Source organism: Ornithorhynchus anatinus, chromosome 10, assembly GCF_004115215.2.
Source record: "Ornithorhynchus anatinus isolate Pmale09 chromosome 10, mOrnAna1.pri.v4, whole genome shotgun sequence".
NCBI classification, from domain to species: Eukaryota; Metazoa; Chordata; class Mammalia; order Monotremata; family Ornithorhynchidae; genus Ornithorhynchus; species Ornithorhynchus anatinus.
This window is the reverse complement of record NC_041737.1, coordinates 47,984,881-48,005,698: the sequence shown is the minus strand read 5'-3', so window position 1 is coordinate 48,005,698 and position 20,818 is coordinate 47,984,881. Positions and strand designations below refer to the sequence as shown.

General features: G+C 42.2%; 1 protein-coding gene across 2 annotated transcripts in view; it reads right to left on the bottom strand.

The window, feature by feature from the left end:
• Nucleotides 1-20,818, bottom strand: part of MKLN1 (muskelin 1) — a 191,490-nt gene that overhangs the window by 99,995 nt on the left and 70,677 nt on the right. For both annotated transcript variants that reach the window (XM_029073153.1, XM_007671025.2), the window contains exons 6-8: nt 15,413-15,605; nt 6,768-6,845; nt 4,900-4,965 (exon numbers count right to left, since the gene is read on the bottom strand). In XM_029073153.1, the coding sequence (XP_028928986.1) occupies nt 4,900-4,965; nt 6,768-6,845; nt 15,413-15,605 (337 nt within the window). The remainder of the gene's footprint in view (nt 1-4,899; nt 4,966-6,767; nt 6,846-15,412; nt 15,606-20,818) is intronic.

Sequence of the window (20,818 nt, the reverse complement as noted above, 5' to 3'; positions counted from 1 at the left end):
ACCAGATGAAACCTGGAGGCTGGGATGTGTGCATACACACATACACACACACTTAATATTTATTAAGTGCTTACCATGTGCCAGGTACTGTACTAAGCACTCGGGTAGATACAAGCTAATCAGATTGGACACAATCCGTAACCCACATGGGACTCATAGTCTTAATCCCCATTATACGGATGAGGCACCTGAGGCACAGAGAAGTTAAGTGACTTGACCAAGGTCACCCAGGAGATAAGTGGTGGATGTGGGATTAGAACTCGGGTCCTCTGACTCCCAGGCCCGGGCTTCATCCACTAGCCATGCTGCTTCCCAGGTATACTCCGCAAGCCAACTTGGAAATAGTTTCATCAGATAATCACTTCCAGAAAAAAGTCACACCCCCAAAAAGCTTGCCTCGGTATGACTACAGTGCAGTCTCAGAGAAGGGATTCTGCTATTTGAAAATGTTTCAGCCTAAAATCAAGGAAGTTCTAAGTACTGTTCCTTAAATTGTTTCCAGACAGTCTAACACTCCAAAGGGCATTTAGTCTTGATCTATTTAAAGCCAGTTCTACTTTCTTTTTCCCTGACAAAGTATGCAGCTGAGCATTCCATAACCTCCTCACTCCCACAGCCCCCCACGTTTTCACAGCCTGCCCCCCCCAACGCCCCCGCCTCCCAGCTTCCACAGGCTGATAAAGGTTGGTTATGTAAACTACTTATTTAATGGCATAAACAAGCAGCTTATTCAATCAATCGTACTTATTGAGCATATACTATGTGCAGAGCGCGTACAAGATCGTTGGTAGGCATCACATTGGTCTTTAGAAGGACCCTTAAGACAAAGGTCTCCTCGATGTCTCAGTGGGACAATTACTAAGGTCCCAATTTGCTGTCTGCTCTGATGCTTCTGCTGTTTTCTGGCTCTCATCTATCCATTCATGTGACATTCAAACTGAACATCTGCTGTTCTTTATTTTGTCTTTTCTTTCTGATTGTTGCTTTTCCTCTGCTTCTCTTTTGGCAGAAAAGAACCATCCTACCTTTACTAAGAGAATCTAAGTTTCAACCTCAACAGTGGCTCAGGAAATGGTTGAGGTCAGTGGTGTCCGCTGCTCAAGTCTGAATCACTCAATCGAACTGATTGCGAACTTACTGTGTGCAGAGCACTGTACTAAGCTCTTGGGAGAGTACAGTATAGTTGAGTTGGTAGACACATTCCCTGCCAACGATGACTTATAGTTTAGGGGATTATTTTGTCCCATGGCTACAGATTGTACCTGCTTTACCACAGCAGGGTGAAGAAACCTCCACTAGAAATTAAGCTAGACTGTAAGCGCCGGGAGAGCAGGGATAGTGACTATCAGCTTTACTGTACTTTCTCAACTAAGCACTTATTATGTGCTCTTCAGACAATAAGCACTTAAATATTGAGCCTACCCCGACTCAGCAAAATATAAATATTCTCCATAAGTAATGGTATCTCTCTCTCCTAAACGACAAAATGGCAGGGTTTTCATTTGATCTTTCTCACAAGGGGAAAACTTTGAAAGAAATAAACCAGCAGTGAGGCATGGCAGAAACAGCATGGGCCTGGGAGCCAGAGGACCTAGGTTCTAATCTCGGATCTGCCTTGTCTGCTGTGTGACTTTGAGTAACTCACTTAATTTCTCTGCGCCTCAGTTTCCTTAGCTGTTAAACAGGAACTGAATCATACTCCCTCCTACCTAGACTGTGAGCCCCATTCAGGACCGGGATTGTGCCCTACCTGACAATCTTGTATCTACCCCACTGCTCACAACGCTGCTTGGCACAGCGCATTATTGAGCGTACCTTAGTGTGCAGAAAATGTCTTGAAATCCTAGAATTATAAAAGAACAAGCCACATCCTCCTTTATTGTGTGCGTCGGACTTTTTACATGAGATGGCACCTGTGTAATTAACAATCAGGTTCATCTTGAACAATACCAAGAAATGATTTTAAAGAAAAACTAGGTTGAACCAAACAGCAAGCACCTGGAATGAAACTGGACTTCATATAAAAAATATCAGACCATCCAAATCAGTTTGGTAAAGAGTATTGTTTAGCTTGTTAGCCGGGGAATGGCGGGCACTCTTAATTATAAGCCCTTTGGAATACATAATTACTGGTATACTGAAGGAGGTGTTTCTAAAGCAGGTTCCTAAATGCACCAAAGCAATGACTTGGCATCTGGCAGCTCCACTGGCTACGTCTGTAGCCTGCACGGACTGAACCCCGCCACAGGATAGCTGCCTGATGGAAAAATTCCTGATGCTTTGTTTCTCAGCTCCACCCCTTATCTCCAATCTCTCTGGCTGTTTACTGTGGGTTTTTTGTAATTATTATTTTTCTTAAAAGGACTCCTCAAAGACAGCCTTGGCACTCCTTCCTTGCCCAAAAGTTTACATAAAAATAGAGACCTAAATAGAAAGAGAGGTCCCAACCCCACTCAAAGAGAGAAAATGTTTTGAGAAGCAGGGTGGGGAATGAGGCTTTTAGAATTAATTTAGAACAGGATACCCTGTTAATTTTCTAGCTGAATCATTTCCATCTTAGGTTAAACAGTGCATGTACGAATGCTTTGCTGAGCAAGCAAGAAAATTGATCCATCACTTAAAAAAAAAAAATTCCCCAGACATACCTGATACTACCTAGGGACGAGGCCGCCTTTACTTTGTGAAATACTTCCCTAGCCTGGAAACCTACATACGGCTTATGCACCAAACTCCTCAGTGCAGGATACTGAACTAGAAAACGGAAGACCTATATATACGCCAAGCATGCCTCTGGACAACCAGCTTAGAAGTTCCTGATTTCTAATTTTTTCCCATATGGAGTTAACAACAGTCCTCCCTATCATGGGGCTTGGGGATAAATAGCAAAACTCTCCAAAAACGCTTTTGAGTTATTTGAACCAACACTACAGATTGATACACAACGTCAAGTCATTAATCAAGCTTTTAACAAGATAAAAACTCCAAGGTATATATCGCCAGTTCGAGCATGATATGAGGGATTTTAGAGACATACAATGCCAGAAACCCTCCCAGTTCAGCTCCCATGCCAAATTAAATACAGGAAGCACCAGATGCTGTCCCAAAAGTAACAAAAAGCTCCATAAAATATTCAATTTGTGAAGCCTCTCAGAGACAGTGCCAAAGCATAACTTGTAGGGCGCCTATCCGTTCCAGGAAACAAAGGCCAGGCTAATGCCATTTTTAAATGAAAGATTTAGCACCAATGAGAAGACTAAAACAGCGTACAAGTTGGACTCCCACCCAGATTTTCACCCCGCTAAAAAAGCCCACCCAGCTCCTAATCTGATGGACACTCACCCTCGAGTGATGCAACTTTCCCAAATAATGAGGCAGCCAGTACTCTGCTTCCTAAAAAGGCTAGCTGAAAATAGTTTCCTAGGGCCACAGCTGGGCAGGAACCCAGTCTGCTCTTCACCCTTTCATCAATCAACGGTATTTCTCGAGCACATACTGTATGCAGAACACTGCACTGCGAACTTATCTATACAAACCCCTAATTATAAGAACATATGAATCGGCTTTCCCTGGAGGATAACTAAAGAGGTGGAGGCTGCGGAGGAGCATTGCAGGGGAAGGGCCCAGGCCAGAGGGGATATATTCCAAGTAGTGAATCCCTTTATTTACATGGATAACCTCCCGAAAAATGGGTATTTGTTAAATAGCCTGGAGAGTCGGCACTGCTTGAGAATGGCTTTTCAAACTGCATGAGTTACAAACTTTTTGCTAGTGAACATAGGGCCTCTAATTCAATCTACTGACCATGGTTCAGAAACACTACTGCAGGTCCAGCGAATGGCCCATTTCCGGAGAAATGCAAACTTGCCCCTCAGCTTGCCCAACCTACTTGCATCAGCTCACAGAGTAACTTAATAACCACATGCAAAAATCAACTTGATTTAAAACTACAAATGGTACACTCACATACTGCTTCTTTGAACAGTCTGTTAGAATGAAAGCAAAATCCCAAGAATTCTAAATTTTTGCTTTGTTTCATTCACTTGCAACTGTGAATCTGCTGAAACATCTTTTCCTCCCTGGGTGCTGTGAGTAGTATAATTGGGTAATTGAGCCAAGTATATTTTACATGGAGAAATGATCTAACCCTTGGCTGTATACATTGGCCACCTATGCGTCAAAATAATCTTTTCTGCACTCAAGCAATAAAGTAACACTACCCTAAGTGCTCAGTGTACTTCCTTTTCTAGATGGTAACTTGAAACTCCATCATAGTTTTGCTTTTGAACTTTTAAAATATTAAAGCAATTACTCTACTCTAACTAAAATATGCTCCTGAAACATAAGCATACTTCTGGGCACTAAGACTCCCTAGTAGACATTAAAGATGCCAAAAGGAAAAACTTTCAGATACAATTTACAAGGCTGGATTACTATTATTCTTCAAAAAACATAGGTCTGCGAAAAATTTATTTAGCTTCTCCCACATTTACCAAAGCGCCAACCCCCTCCGAGTTCATCAAACCTCCTTCTCTCCCCGATAATCGTTGGGTTAAAGAAATGAATGTACTGCCCCCAAACCTGGATATAGTCCTAGGAGGGCCAAATCAAATACACATGCAAAATGTCTGTTTATTTTAGGACACTGCCTTATTCACATTAGACCACTGACCAATTTTTTAAAGCCCTGGAGCTCTCATATTTCTGTCTACTATGTTCACACGCAATCACTTCTATTTTAGTCCCCAGTCACCCGTCCCTGCCATCAGACCTCGGTATCCTGGTAAAAGGTATCTCCCTCAGCAATTCACACTTAACTGATGTTAATCTAACTTTGCAGGCTATAAAACCTGAGTTCACTTGTTTTTAAAAAAAACACTTCCCTCCGAAAAAACAACTCACCGGTTTGAACATCGATCACCATCTGGTGGCCCCCCCTCATTCCAGGTCTGCTGTCTTCTCCATCACCTATGGTAACAGAAGTCAACATCTTAAAACTTTTTTAAAAAAATGAAGAATGAAAAAGGCAGGACTATTTTCACAGACAAGCGAAAGCGATATGTTGGAAAAATAACCCTCACACTTTAGAAACATGAGCAATGATTCACAAGCAAAAGAGTATGACTTAAGGCTACCCTTAAAATGCTTCTTTTAATCGACTGTTCAATTGCTTTCAGGCTAATGTTGTCATTGGAGGTAGTTCCCAATTTACTTTGGAATAATGCCATAAGGGCTTTGAGATGTTTGGAATTCTAAAATTTGGGATAGGATCTCCAGACCCTCCACAGTGCCAAAGGGGAAGGAAAAACAATTACATTTTCGAAGTAGAATGTCATCTCTCCCCTTGAGGCAATCTGCAGTTTAGTGTAGGACTCACAAGTGGATTGAAATCATTCAGCAACACAATGTAAAAAAAAAAAGTAATTTTTTTGTCTACTAGCATTATCATCTGGTTAAAAGCTGCAAGTTTTCAATAAATTACCATATGTGTCATTAAAATAACAGTAAATATTTTACAAGTGGAATAATTTTTTCCCCACTTTCAATTTACTGATATAGCTAGACTAAATGGTGAATTTATTTCATTTCACTTCCTGGTTCATACCTACCAGCTCACAGCAGAGCTGAAAGGAAGCTAAAAATATACCTATTAAAATGTTTCCCTTAATTTTAACCTTTGAAAAAGTAAACAGATGCCCAGCCCATAAATGGTAGGGCAAATGTCACGGTAAACAAAATCGGCTTTACTCAGTGACTCTTGGAGGTTGTGGGGTCTACTGATGACGGCCTTCCAGCTGCCCCACTAAATGCGCAGGGTGATCGGTGACAAAAATGCTTCCCAAAGACAGCTTTCTAGCACACAGTTCTGCCGTAATGCGGATTTCTCACTACGTCTTTTGGCTAGAAAGCTGTTAGAGGGGAGAAGTGTGTTCTTCCAACAACGCAAGCCAGTATGGATGGAGCAAAAAGTGAAATACAAAATAAAAAGTTTGTGCACATGAATAGGAAATGGCAGGGCCTATGTGAGTTGTTTTTTTTAATGCAGCGTTTCACCTGAATGCATTCCCTTAGCTCTAGAACTGAGTGTGCGTAAAATGGAGAAGATTCCGGTCTCATCTCTCCGAGAATCTTGGAACAATAAATGAGATCATATCTGTCAAGAACTTCTAGTTCTTAAGAAACAAGGGGCTCAAGATCAAAACAAGCCACAGCCAACCACTGTATATGCTAAAGGTTAACAATCCATTTTCGTTTTTTTTGTTTTTGATTTTCCAAGATCTCTACTGCTCCTCCCTCTCGGTGTTCACTTTGGGGACATTTAATACACTTGCTAATGGAAGGATTGTGAAAAGGAGAAAAGGTGGTCCTCAAACCAATTAACCTTGCTCTGGGACGGGAGGGAAATGCATTATTATATATGTGTTTTTTGATTATCTGAGGATTTATTTATCCTGGCAAGTCTTGGATCCCACTAATGGTGATTTGGCAGTCGTAAATGCTCTGTAAAGAGTTCCCTGTTTCTTGCTGCTGAGACTGGTGCTAAGCAGAGATTCTGTTGTAACATACAGGAAAAAATCTAAGGATTTCAGACAAATACCTGAAACAAGGGAATGAAATACTGCCCAACTGGCTCATGCATCAGTGGCTTCCCTGAACCCCAAGACTTTCAATCCAAGTTTTCTCAGTCATTTTCATACCTCTCACTAATTAAAGTGGGAAGCAGCGCCTTCAGACAAACGCACTGGATGCATCTGACAATTCCAACCTACCTTTGGTGCTTTTGGGGATGATCTGACTCCATCGAGGCTTGTATTCTTGCTGGCTGATGTACTGATTAAACAAACCATCTGTGAATGCAGAGAATGAAAGATTTGCTCCGGAAAGTGTTTTTGCTGTGCATTTCTGTCACAGAAAAGATCAGACTTAAGAAGCTGGCTCAAACCAAATAGCAATTTGGTTGATTTCCATGCATATATTACACAAAAACATACCCATGTCAGTTACTGTAATGGCATATTTTTACAAAACATGTCTCCCTTCAGTTTGCATGTCACCCCAAATAAAATGATGGAGCATTAGTTGCCACAATCATTCGAAAACTATGCTTGACTGGCAGCTTTCATCAAAAGTCAGCATGTATCTTATTAACATGCACCTGTTATTTGCAAATGGGTTTGCTGTTTCTGGTGCCTAAAAGGGCCGGGGGGAGGGTGTGATATATATTTTGAAGCCTCAAAATTTGGTCACTTAATGGTAGCGTGAATTAAAAAAAACATATAATGAGAAACAGGACATAAGTATGTTGAAAGGAAAACGGTACACTGATCCCCAAAGTCCTTTCAAGTTAAGAAAGCAATGAAAGATTAATCAGTTTGGGAATAATCTGAAGCTGCTAGACACAAGGAAACAATCAAGGAATAATCAGAGTATCTGATTTCACTGGCCCAAACCATTTTTTAGATTTAACAAAAAAGGACCCTATCAATATAAGGCCACAGATCATAATTTCTAGGAGTTCTTGGTCGACGGACTGCCTTCAAGGGCCCCGACAACCATCATCTTTGATTCCTTGCTGCTTTCCATTCATACATCCAGTCAAACTCTACTTTTCTACCTAGCATCTGCTCCCGGCTCCCCCGGCCCAGCCCCCATCCGTGTCTTTCTTCCTCTCCATTTCCATATAGCTGCATCCTTAATTCAAATCCAGGATATGTTCCATCTGGGCAACTGGCAAACTACTTTCCACGAGCTTTCCCCACAATCCATAATGTTCACCTAAACAATCCTGATGGCTGTTACAAGAAGTCACCGTCTCCACCAGCTTCAAATCTCCACGTAAGTCCGACCCCACTACTTCGTCAACCGGGCAGAAGCTTCCCATTAACGTACAATTCATGATCAAGATGACCCTGCCCTTAATTTCACAGACCAGGCCATTAGGGTTTACTTTGTCCTTCCCTTCTAGCTTAACCAATTTTTTCTTTCTACCCAAGCAAACCCCTGCCTCATTTGTTCTCAATATGCAACTCCATTTTTCTCTCAACATCCTATTCCACACAAGATATGCCCTGGGCAAAGGGCAGTAGTATATCTGTATACGCTGTTATCTACCCTAGTGCTTAGTACAAGGCTGAACACATGGTAAACACTTAAGAAATACCACAATATTAAATATGCCCAAAGGCGTTCGAGCCAGCCGTGCAGGGCAATTACCTTAAAATAACCTTAAATTTGAAAAGTTCCACTCGGAATTAGACTCTAACGCTTCAGACTGTTCTATCGAGAGCGAGACGTCACGCCCCAGAAGAACCAGGATGGTTTATGGCACGGAACCAGTGCATTGCCCAATGGATAATAAAATGTTTTAAGAGAGGAAAAAAAATTCTTTCCCCCACACCCAAGCCACATGGCTGCCATTTCCTCTGAGTCATCTAGCATTACCATGCTGCTTGAATAATATTCAAAAACTCCTAATTGCCATAAAGCATATTTCTTTTTTTATGGTATTTGTTAGTACTTACCATGTGCCAGGCATGTAGTAAGCACTGGAGTAGAACAAGCTAATCGGTTGGACATAGTCCCTGTCCCACATGGGGCTCACAGTCTTAATCTCCATTTTCCAGATGAGTGAACTGAAGCACAGAGAAGTTAAGTTATTAGTCCAAGATCAGCCAGAAGATAAGTGGAAAATCCGGGATTAGAACCCAAGTCCTTCTGACTCCCAGGCTCATGATCTTTCTATTAGACCAAACGGCAACTCTGTTTCTATTGCAAAATGTCATCCTGACAAGTCACCTCACTCTTCAGGACTGTTCAGGGAAAGAATTTCTTTGGGAACATTTTTAAACATTTAAAAAAATGAATGGGGGGAGGGCGGGGCTTTACTTGTCTGGAAGTTGTGGGCTTTGTGAATCCCAAAGGCCCTCTGGTCCGTCTTTCTGGGAGCAGCCTGCAATGCTCTTTAGAATCGATCAGATGAACTTTGCTTTTCAGGATTTAGGTGTTCCTTGCAAACTTGGAAGCACATTATTCTACTAACTCAATGAAAAATCCTTACCAGTATTCCAAATAACTGAATTTCATCCAGTTACACATAATATTCCTTCTGTTATTTACAGTGGCGGAAACACTGTATTCACAGGCTTAGTGAAATGTCCCTGGCCACGCCATGCAAAAAATAATTATATCCCCAACCCACACCCTTCAAAATCAAAAAAAAATCCAACTACTTGATTTTTGCCATTTGAACAATTAACATTAGCTGTTTCAGCAAAAATTTCGTGTACAAACAGAAATGTCAGGGACAGAAAGTGCAACCTGTCATAGGGATTTAACCTTTCCATCTCAAGACCCTCAGCCTCTGCTTCTCAACACATGATACTTGGCTTCTCCTTATTTCAGTTGCTTTTTATAGTGTTTCTTTCCTCCCTTGGAATCCTGGACTGGAGCTACTCCAGATCCTTTACCAAAAACATTTCCTCCAGCTGGGAGGGGCTCCATATTTCCTCTCCTCACAGAGAAAAGAGGCCTTGGTAACTCTGGAAGCCCCCTGGACCCAATCAAGACAGAAAAGCTGTCTGTGGACTCTGGGACAGAACTCCAGTGTTAGATTATTGCCATTTCTAATACCACTGAAGGTGGACCACCCCTCGCCCCTGCCCCATTCCCCCCTACTCAAAAAAATACCGACATAACCTCAATAAGTCAGGGGCCGTCCTGCAGGAACCCTTCCAAATTGATGTAATTCCCTTGGGATTTCTAGTATGAAAGATAACATGGCTAAGCAGAAACAACAAAAAGCATGGAATTCTAATCTTACGAATGGTTTGTAGAAACAACATGGTTTGGTGGGAAGAGCCAGGCCTGGAAGTCAGGTGACTCGGGTTCTGATCCCAGCACTGCCTGCCATGTGACTTTGGGCAAGTCACAACTTTCCTTTGCCTGAGTTTCCCCCATCTGTAAATTGGTAATTCAATCCTATTCCCTCTTTCTTAGACTGTGAGCCTCATATAGGACAAGGACTGGGTCCAGCCTGATTATCTTGTATTTCCCGCAGCACTTACTACAATGCTTGGCATATAGTAAGTACTTCATAAATGTTATTACCATTATTACTTTATTATGTCAACCACTTGACCAGAGCACTTGATTTTCACATCATTCTCAGCTCCACAGCATTTATGTAATGTACCTGTAAATTACTTTAAGTTATGTCAGCCCCTTGGGCAGGGAACATGTTTGGTGGTACTGTATACTCTCCCAAGCACTTAGTACAGTGCTCTGCACACAGAAACTGTTCAATAAATGTCACTGATTGAATGAATGACTGCTCAAAAGGCAGAGTTTGGGGGGAGGTTGAAGTTATCCAATAGCATGTATTTACTTAAGCACTTGATTGCAAAATATTTCATCCTGGATTGGCAAGGAAGAGGGTTTTCAGTGTGAGTCTTTCCGTTTTAACCATGAATGCATCTCCTTTTGAGTTCTCAAAGCTAAAATGAAGCCAGCTATCCTGGGCCCTTTGACAATCCCACACTCTTGCTAAAACAGCTCCGCCTGCCTTCACCTGCACACTGCGTGTTTGTGGACACAGCGGGCAATTCGGTTTAAGCACCTCAGCCTCTGTATCTGAATATAAGATTTAACAGCGGACTTGTCCACAGACTAAAGAACGGCGCCTATTACGCTCGTCTGGAAGTCATGGGAACAAATCCAAATGTGAGGCATTGCAACCTCGCCTGCGCACCAGCTGAATTTAGGGAACCTTTTCTTTTGAAGGAGAAGTTGGGCAGTTGCCAGGGTTCCCATTTGCCCATCCCTCTGACAGGAATGCTCAAGAGGAAGTCTAAGGAGTCTGAAAAAGGCACGGCCGTCTGGTAAAAAATGATGGAAAAGAAATGCTTCTTGCATTCAGGAGAGAATACACCAGACCCTGACTACAGTCTGATATTCTTCAATTTCTTTCACCCTAACTCGGAGCCCCTTACCTTTAATCTGTCAACTCTTTTCTCCCCTTCCCTAAATTCTGCCACAATACCACCGTGTCGAGTATACAAGGCAAGAGTCTCCTCTCGTTTCCCTTACCTACAGCCTGATGGAAGGGGCAATGGTAAATCAAATCAGATCACTGGAGGGGCAGAGGAGAAGCAAGGGTCATAAACTGGATAATCAAGAGTTGAATGAAATACCCCACAGGCCCAAGGGGAAGTCAACACTAATTTCCTGATTTCTGGCCCAATAGTTGATAATAATCACTAAGAACTCAGTTAATGACAGAGTATCTTTGGCCTACTACACATTACTTGTGTTGGAACATACACTGTCATCACCATGCAACGTTACTTTTCTATGCCAACCAAAAGAAACCCCTGAACAACAAAAACAGTAGTCAGTAGCAAAACAGACTGATGAGAGCCCTCACCGCAAAAATGTTACTAAAAATAGAAAGCCGGAGTTTTTCTGCTACGCCAAGAAACCCATTTCTGGACATTAATGCACGTACCCTTTGTTGCTCCTTAACATGGAAACTGGGGTATAGACTGCCCATTATCACGTCGCAGCTGTCCACGGCAGACATACGACACACAAATGTGTTGACCAGACCTAAGAAGAGGCTAGTGCAAGCAAGAGTCCCAGAGGACTAGTGAGTAAAGAACAAAATTCAAAACAGTAAACAGGCTCTTCATCAGAAGAAGCTGAACCGGATCCCAGAACAGCTGGGCTCTGCTCAAAGATTAGGTCCCAGGATAACATCCTAATCACTGACTAGCCAGGTGAGGAAAATAACTCTTACAAGATGAAGCTATGTACTTGTACAAGAACACACCAACTGACTGGTACGTTGGTTTCAGGCACTTCAAAATTTGATGTTATTGCAAGGAGAACCTTTCTGAAGAATGAACGGGTAACTGTTCTTTGAGTCCGAGGTATGAGTGGCTAATAGGAAGAAAAAAAAAACCTAAACAGGAATAAAAGTAGTACTGATCTCTCAGAATTCATGTCACTGAAGTACAAGGCAAGGGCCACTATACTAAATAGTACCTCATTTTAATTTTCTTCATTCTCAAGCACGTCACCCTCTCTGAGCCAGTATCTTCCGCCTAGCCCATGTGGTTTCTTGCCCTCCCCCACTGAGTTTTAAATGGAGCAGAAGCTAAAGGCCTCTGCACTGTTTACTTCCTTATTTGTCCATTTGCATCATCAGTGAAGTCAGCAGGAACCTGCAAACCCTGAAAGGAATGTTTGTTCGCTAAACACCGTAGCCAGGCTGGCTGAGAGCAGGCCAGAGCAGCATAAAACAACTGCCTGAACCGTGGTCTCACAAAAATAGTAACTACCAATTTTCCTCTTGAACTTGTTGCCCTTCAAGAGCAAGAAGGACAAATTGACAGTCAGGATTTAGGTCTGGGAATGACCACAGTGGTTTGCTTACTCCCAAATGCCACAATGTATGAATTACGCTATTTGACCAGCTGAATCCTTAAGGAAAAGGCCACTTGATTCAATCATTGGTTAAGGAATGAACTCGTTAATTTTAAAATGTTCTGATTGCTATCTGAGCGTGGGCAATGTGGTACCACTATACCTCAGTTAGTGCTTTTAAACAGACGCTCAATAGAGGATAGTTTTCCGTGGGAAGCAATGAAATCCCAAAATGCAAAAATGTGACCCAAACAAATCTACCTGATTTTAAGTAATAAAAAACATGTTCAAATAGCAATGTAAACATGTAACAATAATAAGATTTTGAACTGGGTATTTATGCGTACATACTTAAACAGACCATCTTCCAAGTGCTACCTTTCACGTTCTAGTCAACAAAAAGAAACCTCAAGTTAAGGATTAGAGATCAGCCATTATCAACGCTAAATTGAAGTGGGTTTTAATCATCCTTAAATCAGCAAACTACTTCAAAGGATGGGGGAGGAAGGGAGGTGTTAAAACCCGTTGAACAGCTATAATGGGGGCTAGCTGTAATTGCAAAAAATTACTAATGAGTATAGACCATTTCATCAAAAGGACAAATTTATAAGCAGCATGGCCTAATGGCTAGAGTAGGGACCTGGGAATCAGAAGGACCTAGGATCTAATCTGCTGTGTGACCCTGGACAAATCACTTAATTTCTCTGTGCCTCAAGTACCTTTTCTAAAGATTGGAGACTGTGAGCCTCATGTGGGACGCGGACTGTGTTCAACCTGATTAACCCGTATTTACCCCAGCACTTAGTTGAATGTCTGGCACACAGTAAGCACTTAAATACCATTTAAAAAAGGCAATAAAGACAATACTGACTTCAAAAACTAATTTTCTATAAACTACTCCTAGCCTAAAAAACCCTTCTTGACCCCACAGCTCCCCTAGTTATCACCCCATCTCCCTCCTATGCTCCTCTGAAAACCCCCTGTCCTTCTTCAATCTGGCTTTAATCCCCCATACTCCACAGAAACAAATCCTCAACGGTCACCAAAGATCTCCTTCTTGCCAAATACAGTGAACGGTCTCTACTCCACCCTAATCCTCCTCAACCTCTAGCTGCCTTCAACACTGTCGACCGCCCCCTTCTCCTGGAAACATCTAAAGTTGGCTTCAGTGACACTTTCCTCTCTTGGCTCTCTTCCTATCTGGATGCTCATTTTCAGTCTCTGTTGCAGGCTCCTTCTCTGCCTCTCACCCCCTAACTGTGGGAGTCTCTCAAGGCTCAGTTCTAGGTCCCCTTCTATTCTCCATTTATACCAACTCCCTTGGAGAACTCATTTAGTCCGATGGCTTCAACTACCAGCTCTATGTGGATGATCACCAAATCTACAGCTCCAGCCCCTAACTTTCTCCTCCTCTGCAGTCTCAAATTTCCTCCTGCCTTTATGACATCTCTACTTGGATGTCCTGCCAAAACCACCAACCATAACAGGCCTGGAACTCCCTTCCCCTCCTCATATGCCACACCGTCACTTTTCCTACCTTCAAAGCCTTTTTAATGCCACATCTCCTCCAAGAGGCCATCCCAGATTAAGTCCTCTCTCCCCGACTCCTTCTCCCTTTTGCATATTCTATGTTCCTGGATCTATACCCTCTGGGCACTTGATTTTCACCTCACTCTCAGCCCCAAAGCACTTACGAATGTATCTCTAAATTATTTATATTAACGCCTGTCTCTCCCTCTAGGCAGTAATCTATTTGAGGGCAGGGAACTTGTCTACCAACTCTGCTGTACTGTAGTCTCCCAGGCACTCAGTACAGTGCTCTGCACACAGAAAATCCTTAATAAATACTATTAATTGACTGGTACCAAAACTGTATCATGAGATATGAGACGAGCAGGCAGGCAACCTGTCCTTGATCATCTTTTTTCTTGATTATTCTGTACTGCAGCAAAAACTGTGTCAAAGTCCTCAGATACATGCCATAATATTAAGAGTCAGGAATAAAGGACAAGAACAACAAAAACCCCCTGTCTCTTTAAAGGTTACTTTCACAACCCCCTGGTGGACACTCAATCATATTTATTGAGCACTTACTGTGTGCAGCGCATTGTACTAAGTGCTTAGGAGAGTACAATATAACGATAAATAGACATATTCCAAAGTTGCCACCAAACTAGGATTTTTTTCAAGAGCCTTTCTGCCATTACAAGTTCTTTCATCCACAAAGGGCCACTTGTCACATGCACCATGATTATTTTTCCATTCTTAGATGAAGTGCTTATAAGAGCTACGGGCTACCTTGTTTAGATGCCAGCTCTAACACCAATTCTTTAAGGCTTCACATTATTCATATTATACCCATTTAAAAGCATTTATATTAAACCTCCCCCACCAGGAGAACCAAGCAAAGCCTCTTGAGCTTTTAATCTGTAACAGCAATCACTATCATCCCAATATAGAGAAGCAGCATAGTCTGGTGGATAGAGTAGAATTGCTCCCCACTTTACCTTCTTTTACTGAAAATATCCCTCTATTCCAGGCAAAGCACTGTGAACAGCAGCAAAGCTATGTGACTTTTTTTTAATGAACTTTTTTTTAATGATACCTCACAGAAGGGTGATGTTGCTTTGAAGAAGTTAATTGTAAACCCGTAGAAGGGAAAGCTTATATGAGTTGTCTTTGGAAACTGAGCATCCAGCCCAGTGTCCAGTACAGTTTTCCACATATGGGTACTCAGTTTCATGATGGCTAATTTACAGCCCAGAATCACGGCACACAACTTAATAAGTAACTTTCTCTCTGTTTCCACATCTGGAAAAAGATTCCAACCTCGTAGGGTTGTTTCCAAGATTAAATTGAGATTAGGCAAATGATACTGCAATCTGAAACACTTGCATTTTTGCAGAAGTACAGTCTCTTTGACATTGCTTCAGATTACCCTTTACTACTGCCAATTTACATTCCGATTCACATCTGACTTCAATTCACTTACCGTTGACAGCTTTTTCAATCAACTCCTCACAAGCATCAAAGTCCCCCTTCAAGACAAGTTTGTCATGCAAATCAGTCAACATTGGATGTTCTAATGCAATCTTGGTTTTCTTCTGCAGTGACTCAAAAGCCTCTGTGTAGTTGTGTTGACGAAAATGTTTCAGACAAAGGCGAATGGCTTCCTGTTCACGGTACTACTGGAACACAAGAGAAAGTTTGAAAAGCGATTTGCTTTGCTGCCACTGATAGGAATTCCGAAAACTATACTGAACTGAGAGTTGGGAATGGGACATGAGTTTGAGTTAAATAAATGAATGTCTCACTTAAAAAAAAAAAATTCCCACCAGCATCTGTTCAACAATGCTGGGCACTGCATGGATTTGATTTCCGTAACAAAACTTGTCTCTTTTTTTAAAAAATCCATGTGCAAAAACACAAGACTCCACCTCTTAGACCCCTTGAATTATTTGTCATCAATACCGTCAAAACGTACAAATGGAAGGGAAAAATTTACCAAGCCATATAAGCTATTTGAAATCATTAACGTTAACATCACCAAACTATATCGTTTGGGAATGTTCAGTCAAGTTCTTGAAGAGGAAAGAAACCACTGATCGGGTCTTTCGGACATTTAAGAAGCAAACAACTGGGACTACTCAAATAATGTCTCTAAATAACGACGGTCTATTTCATGGACTGGGGAGAGCAGAGGAAAGGGTGCAGAGCTTAGGGCCTTGTTGGAGGGCAATGAATGCTAAACAATAAATCTGAAGCAGAAAAAGAGTAATTCTGGTACTTCATAAGCGCACTCTACGAGCTAGTCATTGGAGTAGAAACAAGACAATCACATCAGACATAGGCCCTTTTAGTTTAAAAGGCAGGGGGCTTAACCCCACTGTACAGATGAGAAAACTGAGAACCATAGCGTGTAAGTGCTTAGCCTAAGGTCGCAGCAGGCCAGTAGCAGAGCTGGAACTGAAATCCAGGTCTTCCTGACTCACGCTCCTTCCTCCAGGCCAAGCTGCCAGGGACAAAAGGAAAGGCAGATGTCTGGGACCACCCTGTCAGTCAGCCAGTCAATTGTATTTACTGAGTGCTTACTCTGTACAGAACACTGTACTAAGCGCTTAAGAGAGTGCAATATAACAATAAACAGCCATAGACCCCTTCAGCCCCAATCCCATGGACAAGATATCCTGTCACCTGCAGGAAGATGTGAACAGGGGTTGCCAGGACAGTTGTTCAATTGGAATGCTGGATTGGTCATGAAAGTTTGTCACTAAGGGACCGGGTTAATGTTGATTCTTTTGAATTGAGGGGTCTTAAACTGAATGTTTTTGACTAATTCTGACTGGTGTGTGTGTCCTCTGCCACCCCCGCCCCCACTTTAAACTGTGAGTCCCTAATGAATCAAAGGCCTTATCTTGATTGTTCAAGTAATTTTCTCAGCATTAATTACAGTGCTCTGCACACTCTAAGTGCTGAAAATGGATGGTGATGATGATAATGATGAAGATAAGAACTGAACACCACATGTGACACCCAACAAGTTTTGGATTTATAAGTGAAGGACAGAACCCTGGTCCAAGAATGAGCTATTTGGAGTTTGAACCCAATCACTTATCTGGTCTAAGCCAATCAATCGATGGCATTTATTGAGCGCTTACTGTGTGCGGAGCACTGTACTAGGTACTTGGGAAAGTATAGCACAGTTGGTAGAAACGTCAATGCCCACGACGACTTCAGTACAGATTATCTCTTTCTGTAAAATGATGTTTCCCTCAGCCTACCTGCCCTAAAGCCTGGATCTTAAAAGGAAAAGATCTCTTAAGTACTTTGAGTCCCCTATGAGAATGAAAATCCCATCAGGCACCCAAACAAGCGATTTATAGCTAAGTTCAGGCTCAAGGAGGGAAATTCCTACTTCCAGAGTTTAGAGAGGTTGAAATGAATTCAGAGGGGTTGGACAGGCACCAGCTTTGCACAATTCTAAGTTCTTAGATGTGGTGCTGGCAAGAAGCTTCAGCAGAAACTGAGAATCTGTATCCTCTTTCAATGCCAAATGGCCTCTGAGTTATATGTTCAGAAGCAAAAATTACCTTCTAATTCCATTGGCCAGGAAAGGGAAAATACATCCCAAGAAACTGGGACGATCAAACCACAAAAATGAAATAGCTGACCTCCTGATGACAGAGGTCATTGAGCCAGGGTTAGTGTCTAGCTAAGAGCTGTTTCCCATGAGAAAATGATCTACTACCAAGCTAAAATGCAAATCTTCCTATCTATCCACCACTCAATCCAGCTACTCTGAAGTACACTCTTCCACGGTTATTACTGCCCTGTGATCATTACTACTGCCCCCAGATGAGACTACATTCCCCAGAATAAAATTCGGACTCCCTCATGAGATGTATGTATATGGGGGTGGGGGAGGGGGCGGGGGGTGGAGGGAGAGATGGGGCGCACGTGTGTGTATGAGTGTGTATATATATATATATATATGTATGCGTGTGTGTGTGTGTGTGTGTGTGTTCTCCCTCTCTCAGAGGGGGAGAGGGAGAGAGGGAGGAGAAGAGGCAGGCAAGGGGATAAGAATCAAGAAATCTTGAAAACTAGAAGTGGAAGGAAGAGCTCCTGGAGACAGAGTCTCCTCCGCCTCAAATGCTGAAGTCTGAGCTACAGGGGAGCACTGGCAAATTTTTACTACTTACTCCCTAAAAGTATGGCCTACTTAATTTATTGTTAATCTGACACTAGAAGAGATGGGGGGACAGGCCAGTTTTGCCAGGAGATTGTAATGTTGCAAACCTTCTGACTGCCCCAGGGGTCTGCTCTATTGACAGTTGCTGCTTTAGGGTATTTCCAGCCCTAAAATGTGCACAGCACAACCCTGCCCTCTCGCAATTGCTCAGTCCTTGGCCTGCCTGGACTCTTGGGACTGGTCAGTGCGGGATTCAAGGATTACAGAAGCTTGAAACTGGCTCTGATGATGACGAGGACACTGTATCACCATTAGGATTCCTCTGGAAGACTCAAACGCAGGACTAGTACCGTGTGTCTCCTAGACGTTTGTTTTGTCTACTCAAACTTGGGACAGCTATCAATAGCCGGGAACATGGCACAGGCCTTGCCTTTTGTTGAAACGTGAGCAGAACAATACTTGCAAAGGAAATTTCATCTCTCTCAAAGAAGTATGCCTTAAGGGTACACTCTGTGTGTAGAATGGTACCCTGAAAAACAACACAGATCCCAAACCAAATAGGGCAAACCTTCAACAATAGGCCAAGATTCAGAGTTCAGGATGAAAATATGTCTCTTCTCTTCCTTGCCAGTCTGTTCTAAACAGAGAAATTTAATCCAAAATTATGGAGCTAGGATGTGTGAATGACCCTGAATTATTTAGGACATAACTCATTCAGGATATCAAAATGCAAGTTATCTTAATTTTGATATAGAATCCATAATTATTTTTTGAAAAAATAACAGGATACAAGCAGTCCTTGATTGACGTTTCATGTGAAAATGAATGGTAGTTACAGCATTTCTTAATTTTTTAGAATTTATGCTCTTGCACACATTGATTTCAACTTTACAACACTAGCTTCCTTTGAGGCATTAGCTCTGATTTTGGGGGAAGGGACAGGAAGGGAGAAAGTGTAAAGGGAGCAGAGGGGTGGGAGGTTGGAGCGGGGAGGAAAGCAGGAGAGTATGGGGGCAAGAAGTGATTTATATTACCAAACACGTCATAAGGAAGGATCGACACCTATTTAACCTCTGATGAAGGTTAAATAGAAGGACTCTAGCTTGGGTCCTCTCTGACAAGAAAAGCCACTATGACTATACTACTCAACTACAATTGATCACGTTCACAATTAAAGAGTGATTTTGATAGGAACAGCTTATCCAACTATGGTTCAGGAACCAATCCCTCATTTGTAACATAGTTCCTATGAGAAAATGCAGTGCTCAGAAACCACTTGCGTCGTAATTCTGAGGGGTCTGTGTAACTGATTGTACATATTCATACAAACACACATATGCTATATATACCCATCCTTACAGGGATGCTGTGGGGAGAAACTAGGAAAACTAATGTGAAAGCCCTTTGAAAAACTGTCAGTACTGTACAGATTCTACTAAAGGTGCTGCTATTATTAAAAATATTATTGCATAATCCCAATAATTATTATTTTCCAAAGTGTAAATGCCAACATATTGAAGGCACTTGGCTGGGTTCATCTCAACAGAAGAATAAACGAATGTTTTGGGGGCAGTGAGGTTGGCTGTAGACATATAGGGGAAGAGGAACAGAGGCTCAACCTTCTGAAAGGTAAAAATTGAGATGGCCTCTGGCTACCAGTTTAGAGTCCTTCCCATGATGACTCAAATTGTCTCTACGGGACGAGGATGAGCCTCTTCTGCACGGTGGATCCCAGGGGCCCAGGGTCAAGGGATCACTTGTGGGTAACCCTGCTCCCCATATCCAAATACTTCCTATGCTGGTGCACAAGCTGATGGGAGTCTCAACGGGCATAACGGGGCCAGCTTCTCTCCCACGCAGTAGGCTCTGGTGGTCTGGTGAAAACAAGAGCTAGAGGTCACTAGCAATATCTAATTCCAGTATAATTAATGGAGGTCTGTTCCATGGAAAAGGATATGGCATAAAGACCAAGAACAACAAAGGGCTGGGTTCATTCCTCTCACCTCAGGATTACTGCTTACTCCTCTCGCCTCTCGCTGTGGGCAGGGAATGTCACTGTTTATTGTTGTATTGTACTTTCCCAAGGGCTACAGCTGAATGAATCAAAGTTGTCCCCAGATTTAGATTTTTTCCAAGAGCCTTTCTGCCATTATAAATTCTTTCATCCATAAAAGACCAGCTGCCACATGCACCACAATTATTTTTCCATTCTCGGATGAAGTGTTTAAGGCTTAAGAGAGCCAAGGGTGACCTTGTTTAGATGCCAGCTCTAACACCGATTCTTTAAGGCATCACAGTATTCATATCACAGCCATTTCAAAGCATTTATACTAGACTCCCCCAAAAGGAGCCAAGGGCAGCTTCTTGAGTTTTTAATCTATAGTAGCAATCATTATCACTCCAATATTGAGAAGCAGCACAGTCTGGTGGATAGAGCACGGGTCCGGGAGTCAGAAGAACCTTGGTTCGAATCTCAGCTCCACCACTTGTCTGCTATGTGACTGGAGCGAGTCACTTCACTTCTCTGTGCCTCAGTTCCCTCATCTGTAAAATGGGAATTAAGACTCTGAGCCTTATGTGGGAGCTGGACTGTGTCTAACCTGATTAGCTTGTATCTATTCTAGTGCTTAGTACAGTGCCTGGCACATAGTGAGTACTTTATAAATACCATTAAAAATACATGTACATATCTATATATCTATTGAG